We start from the raw sequence: 11,391 nt of genomic DNA, 5'->3' as shown, positions 1-11,391 counted from the left end.
GATAAAGGCACGAAGTGACTGGCTTACAAGGTTCCAAGAGGGAGTTTAGTTTAAGAGTATGGGAGGAAAGAAAGAGTCTCCACTGAAAAGATTTTATCTTGTCTAGATGGGTCTGGTGAAAAAAGATGGGGATAAGATTCGTATGATTCAATAGTGAATAGTTGTTTTCATGACTAATTGCGACTGTCAAAATTGTAAAGGTAGAAGTTTAGTAACAAAAACAGAGGAGTGGTTAATCTTACAGTCCAGAAACAAGGACCCTAGGACAATCAAGGGAGAAAAGCACAAGCAGAATGTGGGACCTTATCCAGAGAAGCAGGGATGCCAGAGACGGAGGCAGAGATGGGGTCATGGAGATGGGGAGCGGCTAAGGACTCTAGATTCATGGGAAGAGAGGGACTAAGTGCTGGTGGCCAGGAAGCAGACTTGCAGAATGTGCCCTTTGAAGGTGTAAATTATTATAACAAAAAAATTTGTTTAAAAAAGCTAAAGTGGATAGAGAGAAATACTGTTAACTGATGGTACATGGAGGTGATCATGATCATTGTAATGAAACAAGGTGTGTGATTTGTTGAATGTGAAACTGATGATCTGCCCTGTAAACTTTCACTCAATCCACAATAAAAACCTGAAAAAAAAAAAAGAGTTTATGGAATTTTCCCATGAATTTTTGGAAATTCCCTCATATATAGTTCATTCAAGGGTGCTAACTATTTTTCCCATTCATGTTACTCATCTGGCAATTCATTGAGCTGTAGCTCTGTACCAGGCACTGCTAAGCACACAGTCATTTAATTTTCCTAACAATCTTGTCAGAAGATCTGATAGATACAGGTAACAACCTGTAAGAAGAACAGATGGATGGATGGATGGATGGATGGATAGATAGATAGATAGATAGATGGTGGTGTGTCATTGAGGCAACTCTGACTCTTATCGACCCTCTATGTGTGGCACTGTGGGTTAATGAGCTGAACTGCAAATTTGGTTTGAACTGCAAGGTCCGTAGTTCAAGCTCACCAGCTGCTCCTCAGAAACCCTATACAGGTTCGCTGTGGGTTAGAACCAACTCAACGGCACTTAACAACAATAAGAACATAGGGTTCTGAGGCTGTAAATCTTTCAGGAGTTGAAAGCATTGTCTTTCTCCCAAGGAGCTGCTAGTGGATTTGAACTTCTGACCTAGCAGTTAGCAGCCCAACGCATAATCCACTCCACTACCAGGGCTCCGTTAGTTAGTTAGTTAGTTAGTTAGTTAGTTAGTTAGTTAGTTAGTTAGTTAGATGGGTAATATTAAACATACAAGGAAGCAGAAGTTCAGAGAGATTTAAATGACTTGTCCACACTCTCACCAACATTATGCCAGAGCTCACACTTCTTCTTCTTGTTAAGTGCCATCAATTTGGTTTCGCTCATAGTGACCCTGTATAGGGTTCCCAGGGCACGGGTGATGAGTTTGAACTGCTGACCCTGCAGTTCAAACTGACCTTGCAGTTGAGTGCTTATCCTACAGTGCCACACTAGAATCTTGGGTTAAGTCCAGAGGTCACTTGCCCTTGAGTCACTCTGCTTCCCCTCAGATGGCCTGAGCAGCAGTTACCCATTGACTTTTTCCTTTAAAAGCATATTTGTATAAAGTAACTTTTTATTTCTAAAATGAAATAAGGTAAGGAATACCTGATCTTAAAACTGGATCACTTTGCATTGTACCCTTTCTCCAACATATTGACCTTTTGGCTAAAATAGATTGAAAGCAAACCTCACATTAGGGAACACCAAAACATGACCTGCTATTTCATACTTACTACAAGGGGGTTTAGGATTAATTTGTTTTTTCGCTAAAGCTTATGTGTTGCCCTACAAAAAATGTATTGCTCTTTAGTGGTATGAAAGGGGCCTGTAATCTGAGCTTCTACACACCTCGTTTGTATTTTCTCTGAAAAAAAATGTCTCAGTTAAAATCAATGCCCTACTATTCATTTAAGCTCCCCTGCCTTCAATAAAACTAATTGATAAACCCTAATAATTAATGGCCTGATTAAACCAAAATGACTTGCATCTGCCCTGATGGCTGCCATTTATAATCAGTCACTTTAATGACTCATCTTTTCTGCGCTTTGCTTACAGAAGAAAGGCCATGATGTCTTTAAGTGAGCTGAATGAAGAGCTGAATGCTTTAGTTGCTGTTTGTTTTCCATAACTTGAGATTACATTTAAATAAACATCGAGATAACCACCTCCTTAAAAGTAATCTTTCTGCCTAATCTGTCTGTGGCTTGGAGTGAAATTGAAAACAAACAAGCAAAGTCAAATTCAGCCCATCTTGAGAATTCTTGGGAGTTGTAAAACTTGCATGCTTTGTAGAACTTGCATGCTTTCAAAGAAGAATTGAAGTAGAAAGTTCAGTAGCTGTACACTGGGATTGTTGATATCTCAGATCTAAGGCTTATTATGTTATCCAAGATAAAGTGAAACTCGAATATGAGGAGCTATCGTCATCCCAAGATTTAAAGAGAGTCCATTTGCTTCAAATTCTGCCACATGAATTCAGATTGTCTAATTAGATTTTCAAAAGTCTGAATATTAGTTACATGCCATCTATTTTTAAAAGGTTTTGAGCTATCTTAAAATATAAAAACAGGAATTTGTAAATGAAAGGGTACTACTTCTACTTCTGCCCATGAAGGAATCACTGCTATAGGACATTCCCTCCAAAACAACTGAGCACAGTGTGTGACACAAGTGTCCTCAGACATTAATGAGCAACATGAGACTATTGAGAGTCCGGAAAGAAGGGAAACAGGTGAAGTGACTCCTGTAATCACACAAACTTTACAGCTAAACACAAAACCTGGAAAGCCTGGCTGAGCTGAAGAGACAGTTCAGAGCTCAAGAAAGTCAAAATGGAAAACTTTTAAGGAACTCAAACCACTTCTAAATCTCATATAAAATTGGAAATCTTTTTAATTCTCACCAGCCAGAGTGGAGAGGCCTCATTAAATGTATTGGAGTACTCAAGTGAGACTTCATAAGGGTCACACTTTAGAAGTCGAACCAAGCAAGGCCTACAGGAAGGACTGGTTTAGTAAGTCCTGTACTCTTCTTAGAGCTATATAGATAAGAGAGACAGACAGGTGAATTAAAATAAATCCCAAACAAATGGAGCTATCTACAAGTAACTTAATTCACAATAAGAAGTTAAAAAAAAAAAAAAATCAGCATTCAGTAACAATATCTGCCATTAAAAAATGAGTTGGAACAAAGAATTTTTCTTTTGATTATGGATGAAAAACCATAACCAGGAAAAAAAATTGGTCTCTGAAACATGTACTACCCCTACCTGTTACACCTCCCACTTCCACAAGCCCCTCTACTCCCTGACAAAGGTAATGGACTTCTCAAAGACTCTAAAACAGCGGTTATAAACATGCTCGAAGATGTGAAGGAACACATGAGCAGAATGAAGAGAGAAATGGAAGATAGAAAGAAGAACCAGGTGAACATCTAGAGACGAAACATGAACTATTGTAAAATCAGTATTTCCATGAATGCCACTAAGAGATGGAGCGCTACAGGGAAACAATCTGCGATCTTAGAGATACAGACATCAATCCAAATACATATGAATAGACAAGAGACTGAAACAGAAGAGCCCAGTTTCCATGACCTTTGAGACAGTATCAAGAAGTCTAACATATATACATAACTGAGACCTACAAAGAGAGGACAGAGACAGAAACAAGAAATAACTTGAAGAAATAATGGCCTAAAACTTACTAATTTGAGGAACTTGGTAAACCAACAGATCTACGAATCTCAAAAAACCCTAACTAGGATCAACACAAAGCCATGCCAAAGTATATCACAATCAAATTTCTGAAAACCAGTGTAAACAAAATTTAACTGGGACACAGACATGCCCATTCACTTATGTGTTGTGTCTGCCTGCTCTTACACTACAGAGGCAGAGTTGAGCAGTTACTACTGCAAAGACTGCACAGTGCTCAAAGCCTAAAATGTTTGTTATTGTCAGTTACAAAAAGTTTACCACCTGCTGACTTGGAGCCAATAACCCATTGCCATCAAGTTGATTCTGACTCATAATGACCTGATGGGCCAAAGTAGAGCTGCTGTGTGGGGTCTCTGGGAGCATAAATCTTTATAAGAGCAGAAAGCCTCATCTATCTCCCAAAGCGCAGATTTGTTATTGTTCATAAGTGTCATTGAGTCAGTTTCAGCTCATAGAGAAGGTACCTTGTCTAGGTTTCCGAGGGGCAGCTGGTGAGTGAACTGCTGACCTTGCAGTTCTCAGTCGAGTGCAAATCCTACAGCGCCACACCGAAGAGCATAGTGGGTTTAAAACACTGACATCACAGTTAGCAGCGCAGTGCTTGAATCACTCACCTTACAATTAACAGCCCAGTGCTTATCCTACAGCGCCTCACCAGGACTCCATTAGAAACCCATTGTTGTTGTTATGTGCTGTGGAGCCTTTGGACTCATTGCTATCTTGCATAGGGCTTCCGAGGCTGTAAACCTTTACAGGAGCAGAAAGCCTCATCTTTCTCCCACGGTACAGTTGATAGTTTCAAAACTGCTGACCATGAGATTAGCAGCTCGATTTGTAGAAACCCCTAGTAGAGATAAAATGATAATGTTAGGAAACTAGCTGAACTGATCCAAAAGAAGACAGGAACAAAAAACAAATGGAACAGATAACAAGTTGGTAAATTTGATAATTAAGTGTAAATATTCTAAACAACTCCAGTGAAAGGGCAAACATTGTCAGACTGATTTAAAAGCAAGGCCCAACTGTACACTGTATAACATGGTCTGATTTAGCTATTTAAAGACTTTAGCTGCTCTGTTGACAACACGCCTGATGTGGCAGAACAAGGACGAAAGTACGAAGACCAGAAGGTACGTCATCTCAAAAATGCCTTCTTATAAACATTCAGTTGGTTTTATAGTTCTATTTACTGGCTTCAGAAATTATTTTCTTTCAGCTACTATTTTACTCAAATACAAGCTTAAATTGCTACAGTAGCAATAGAAATTATTTCCTAAATACGTAGTTAAGCATAGCACCTTTTACAGTTTGGTTAATTACCAATTGATAATACATTACATTAATAGAGTATTTGACAATTTAAAAAGCAACTTTACCTTCATTTATCTCATCTGCTTCTCACAATTCTTTCAGATTGACACCATGGCTATCAGTAGCTCACTAAAGATGGGGAAACTAAAATGTAGAGGTTGTATATGACTTTTCCGAAGTCACATGCCAATTTTATTCTTGTTGTTAAGTGTCACCTAGTTGAGTCATAGCAACCCTGTTTCTGGGAGTCCTGGTGTGACTCTGTGGGATAAATACTTAACTTCAAGGTTGGTTTGAAGCACAGGTCGGCAGTTCAAACTAACCAGTTGCTCCTTGGAAACCCTATACAAGGTCGCTATGAGTCGGAACCAACTTGACAGTACTTAACAACAACAACGTAGGGTTTCCAAAGAATGGCTGGTGGGTTTGAACTACCGACCTTGTGGTTAGCAAGCAGGCCAGTGCTTATCCTATAGTACCAAGCCAAGTTTGTGGCAGGGTTAAAAAACTAACTAAAGCCACGTCTTCTGTCTCCTAGCTTGGGGTCCATTGATAATAATTCTATTTCCCTCCTTGTCTCTAGTGTAACTTTGTTTCTAAGAGTCCATGTAGTCTGAATTATATCTCAAGTTCTTGTTGTGGTTTATATTCACAAATTTAGTATACTGTTTTCAAGACCATCAACAAGTAAATAAGATACTGTGCTCAGAGATACATACAAAGATGTATAAAGTATAATCTACCTTGTGAATATATAGTTTGGGATGATGATACTTGTTACCAGTGAATACAATAAGTAACTCCTAATATGAAGTGGTAATCACTCAGTTGTAAAACAAATGGTTCAGAAAGTAAATACCATATCCATGCAAACGAAGCAGTGAGTTTGACAGCCTGACAGAAAAATAGGATTCGGGTAGTCAAACAATCTCAAGGAAAGTTTACTAAGCCTGAGGATGGGAAGGGAGAAAACGCAACATGAAGACTTAATGATGGGATTTTTGGTTTTTTTCTTTTGAGACAATGATTAAAACAGTCAACTAGGAATACAAAGATTGGTTTGAGGATTACTGGGACTCTATTACTTTCATGCATAGCATAGCCAACAAAAACCAAGCCCTACTGCTCTTGAGTCAATTCTGACTCTTAGGGCCCTATATGACCGAGTTGGACCGTTCCATAGGGTTTCTAAGGCTTTACGGAAGCAGACTACCTTATCTTTCTCCCATAGAGTGACTGGTGGAGTCTAACCATCCACCTTTTGGTTAGCAGCCCAATGTACTCCTAACAACTAGACTGAGAAGTGAATCTGCCAATGTTGAATGATAGGCTTAAATTGTAAGTTAACAGAAAGATGTTGGAGAGCTGAAAAATACAGTAAAATTCTTATTTACACCTTACCTTTTAGAACATAATCTGGCAGTTTTCTTGTTTTATTCTTTCTCTCTCTTCTAATGCACTGAAGTCACATTTGTGTCTGATTGAAGTTAGATTTGCTACTTTTAGCATACCTTGTGATTCCCAGGAAGCACCATTCTCTGAGATCTTGAAATATTTGTTCATAACTGTCTCTATCTGATATGGAGGCTTAGGTGTCAATGCATAAAAGAAGGGGGGAGGTGCGTTAGCTCCATACGATAAGCACTGGGCTGTGAACCACAAGGTCCAAGGTTCCAGCCACCAGCCACTCTGTGGGAGAAAGATGAGGCTTTCTGCTCCTGCAAAAAAAAATTAAAGCCTCAGAAACCCTATAAAGAGTCACTATGAGTCGGAACCAACTTAACGGCACTTGACAACAACAAACAATAAAAGAAGAGATTGTACAAAAGAAACTAATCAAAAGTTGAGGGCCTATAATGAAAATTAAATATGGGGGAAATCAGGTCGACTAAGCTAGATAAAGTCTAATGTTTCTTTCAGTTTAGTAAGCATTTGTTGAATATCTACTGTGAGCTGTCTAAATGTATTGTGCTAACTGCTGGGCACGTTTCTAAGTTCAGTCCTACTCTTTAAAACAAACAAACAAACAAACAAACAAAAAAGCTTCTATTTGTTAGTTGAGTGAAGGTTTACAGAGCACATCATCAGTTTTACATTCATACACTTCATTTCATCTCAATGACTACAGTCCCCTCCATGAAACATTCTTGTTTCCATTCAACCTTTTTTCCCCCCACACTTGTGAATTTTGCCCTTAGGTAAATGCTGCACTTTGATTGGGGATGGTTGACCATTTTATAGTGTGCATACCTTACTAGGGTTGTTGCTGTCCCCCTATATACGTGTCTACTGTTTGGCTGGAAATTGATTCAGAAGGGTGGGTTCAGTTCCAGACCTAAAGGCTGACAAAGGGCTGTAGTCTTGAGTTCCTCCACTCTTGTTCTGAGCAGTAAATCTATTTTTTGTTTTTATTGTTGTTTTTATAATGTTTAGGTTTGTTCTGCATTTTCTCCCACTCTATCCAGGACCTTCTAATGGGATCCCTTTCAGTGCACTTGGTAGTGGTAGCTGGGCATCATCTAGTTCTTCTGGTCTCAGAGTTGTGGAGACTGATGGCCACGTGTTCTATTAGTCCATTGGATTAATTGATTCCAAGCATCTTCAGTTTTCCTCAGTCTTCTTCTCTGCACAGGGAGAGACCAACAGTTAAACCTTAGAAGGCCATTCGTGTATTTTTAAGATCCCAGTCACTACTCCCAAAAGTAGGACAATCCTATTCTTTTAAGAAGTGCATATTCTGGTGAGAGGAGGGAGACAGAGAGTGGTTAACGTCCTTCTAAAGAAAGAAATATGTTATGTGCCTTGGAGTCATATAGCAACAGGGTTTCCGAGGCTGTAAATCTTTATGGGAGCAGAAAGCCTCATCTTTCTCCCGCATAACAGATGGTAGTTTTGAACTGCTGACCTTGTGGTTTGCAGCTTGATTGGTAACCACTACACTACCAGAGCTCCTTTGAATTAGGTTTAATGTGATGGTTGTATAAGAATGGCATTGAAGTTGTGGAAACTGAAGGCAGAGAACAGCTGAAAGATGCTATGGCATACCAACTTGTTTACAAAGAGAGAACCTCTTAAAAAAGGGATATAACCTGTGTTAACTGAAGAGCATGCTGTGATCACTGAGGGGAATCATCTGCTTAAAATAATACTGTGTGCTTATGGTCTTCATTCATTTATTCATTCATCCATTCAATAAATTTTATTATGTACTTGCTATAAGCTAGGCTCTTTTCCAGGTGTAGGGACTATAGTGGTCAATACATGAGACAAAGTCCGTGCCTTTGTGGAGTTTGCATTCTAGTTTCAGACAGCTAGGCAGCACTCAAGAAGCTGATACATGAGAATGCGCTTAATTAGCACATTGCCTGGCACATAGTAAGTAGGGCTCCTTAACTGTGGGCTACTGAATATGAAGGAGGCCAGTGGCTTAGTGGGCTATACATTGAGTTGCTAACCGCAAGTTCAGCAGTTTAAATCAACCAGCTGTTCTGTGGGAGAATGATGCAGCTGTCTGCTCCAGTAAAGATTTACAGCCTTGGAAACCTTACACAGGCTTACTAAGAGCAGGAACCAACTTGAAGGCACACAACCGCCACCACTACTAACTGGGAATTTGAAGTTTGAATTAAGTATCCACTCTTTGTTGGGTACCTCTTTGTAGGTGAAGGATCAGAGGGAAATAAAGTCATTTACAGATTTTTAAAAAATGTTATATAAAATATTTGGTTCCATTTGGGGCTGGTTGAAGTCTGTGCTATCTTCCACCAGTCCTCTGCTTGGACCCACTTTGCCATGGAAGGGGAAGCTCTGAAGCAGGTGCTGCTCCATACCATTGAAAGTGGTGTGCCCTTGTCCTGCTTGGATGGTTTCTGTGGGCTCTCTGAATTCCTGAAAAGGCTCATTGTTGTCATTGAGGATGCTTCACAGAAACCCTTTGTGTCGTTATTTAGCGACTGACTGCTTTGGCGAAGGCTATGTCAATTCTTTTGTTAACTATAACAACAGCCCAAAATGATGTAAGAGAAGAGAAGGCTAAATGAAACAAAGAAAGCCTCAGTATGTCACACACACAACACACTTCACATCTTTTAGATCAGTTTCTGATTATCTAAAGTAACATCCGTCATGGAAAACACTGGAAATAGCAATACTGCATTTATGTTCTCATTGTCTCATTCAGATATGACCCGTTAAGAATGTTGGGGGTTATTTGTTTGTTTTCCCCTCCTTGTCTTCCCTGTGGCCTTAGTACTTCTTAGATGAAAGGGCAAGCTTGGCATTTTACACAATGAGAGCAAAACTAATCCTTTCTGGGCAAATACTTTGCAAGAAGGTTATATTTTCTTATCTTTTTATTTTTCCTAAAAGGCTGAGGCTAGGTAACTCGGTACATTTAATACTATTGAAAGCCAAGATTTGATTTGATTTTCACTGGAGACAAACCCCTGCTTCTATAGAAACTAGATATGGTTGGAAGTGAAGGAGTCATGACCTTACATTTTGCCTCCAGGTAAAATGCTCTGTGCTAAATTTGTGATTAGAATTTCTAGCTGAGCTTTTGCAATATGGTAGGGGATGCATGTGTCCTCTTTTTTTTTAATCATAAGCACTGTGGATATGGAATTAGTTACGTGGATTTTCTTCTGGCTTCTTTCTAGATGTGAAGCCCTCCAATATGCTAGTGAACACAAGAGGCCAAGTCAAGCTGTGTGATTTTGGAGTGAGCACTCAGGTAGGAGGGCTCTCATCTTCCCAGACCACTCTTCTCTCCACAACATCCCCTGTTTTATATGCCACCTCCTTTCTGGATTGAAAACTCACCTAGCTGCCAGACACACAGAATCTCTGCATCTTCTCCTCGGCTGGGAATGTGTTATTCATGTTTAATCTCTGAGCGAGTTTTCTTCATCAGAATATGATTGTTCATTGTTTAATGACAGTAAAAACTGCTGATATTGTAATTACTACTTACAAATAGCAAACTTCATTGATATGCAGCTTTGATATGAAAGCATTTTGGCCAGACAAAAGGGAGGGCAGAGTGGGAGCTGTGCCTAGGGAGCCCAACTGGCCCACAATAAAAATTAATATTGGGAGCAACAATGGTGGAGGGCCATTACAATGTGCAGCACAAATTTTAATTAATTTCCATTTGGGGCCTCCCCTGAGATCCCCAGTGATAGTGACCCACGAGCGTGCTGTGATGTTGATTTGAATTGCAGCCACCTCTACTCCCAGCCAAACACGAAGACCAAAGCGAAGGTCATCGTTGTATTATGAGTTGTCAAAGTCTGTTATCCCTCCAGCATATTTAGTGTGCGGTTCATTCTAGTAATGTGTGGGCTTCATTCACATCTTGAGCCATCTGACTCAAAAATGAGTGTGTTCAAATTCTACTTCAAATTGACTTTTTATATCAGGCGGGTTTGGGGTACTAAAGCGATAAGCATCTTGCTTAAGTGAATTGTTTAAGGTTATCTGCTATAAACTGTAATGCTGTGCTTGTTTAAATTGGAAATCACACTCAAAAGAAAAGAGAGATTTAATCATTTTTAATGCCGTTGTAGATAAATTTGTTCCCTTTTACATAATTTTTAGTTGATTTATAGGAATGATGATTGTAGGTTAAATGAGGAATAATTACCCATTTTATTTCCACATTATCTTTATATTGTTCTAACAGACTGTTTTGTCTCATAGCTGGTGAATTCTATCGCCAAGACGTATGTTGGAACAAATGCTTATATGGCGGTAAGTAAACTTCGGCAAAAATAACATTTAAACCAACATCTTTATCTTTATGTACTTGGTAATGTGTAATTCTTGAATTAGTTCCACAGCTTTAGCCTAAAACACCATAAATTACGAAGTCGATCCAGTTGGAATCCAATTTTTAAATCTTCCTAAAGAACACTGAAGTTTATACAGGCACTACCAACTTCTCTGACTAGCTTAACTTAACAAGTGTGAAATCACTGTTTTGAAATTTAATCCTACAGAAGAAGTGCACTTTATAGCCTGGTAGCTACTGTGTAGCTACTATGGCACAGGGTTTATTTAATTAACCCTCAAGTATGCTAAATGTCAGTCAGTAAGATTGCCTGTTTTCTCCAGGAATACAAACAAGCTTTGCCCCTACATCAAAATTAAATGATTGGTATCACCAGATGTTATTGATGGATCTCCATTTGTAAGAGTTTAGTGGGCAGTTTTCTTTAGAACTTGTACCTTTATATTCTATATATTTAGTTCCACTGAAATAAATTTACCAGCAATCAAAGCTTAAGAAG

General features: G+C 39.1%; 1 protein-coding gene across 1 annotated transcript in view; it reads left to right on the top strand.

Annotated features, from left to right (window-relative positions):
* The window catches only part of MAP2K5 (mitogen-activated protein kinase kinase 5), a 349,068-nt gene that overhangs the window by 196,414 nt on the left and 141,263 nt on the right, over positions 1 to 11,391 (top strand). The window contains exons 14-15 of the mRNA XM_006831503.1: positions 9,760 to 9,833; positions 10,802 to 10,852. Coding sequence (XP_006831566.1) covers positions 9,760 to 9,833; positions 10,802 to 10,852 — 125 coding nt within the window. The remainder of the gene's footprint in view (positions 1 to 9,759; positions 9,834 to 10,801; positions 10,853 to 11,391) is intronic.

This window comes from Chrysochloris asiatica, unplaced genomic scaffold (assembly GCF_000296735.1).
Source record: "Chrysochloris asiatica unplaced genomic scaffold, ChrAsi1.0 scaffold00004, whole genome shotgun sequence".
Lineage (NCBI taxonomy): Eukaryota > Metazoa > Chordata > Mammalia > Afrosoricida > Chrysochloridae > Chrysochloris > Chrysochloris asiatica.
This window is presented reverse-complemented; position numbering and strand designations above follow the sequence as displayed.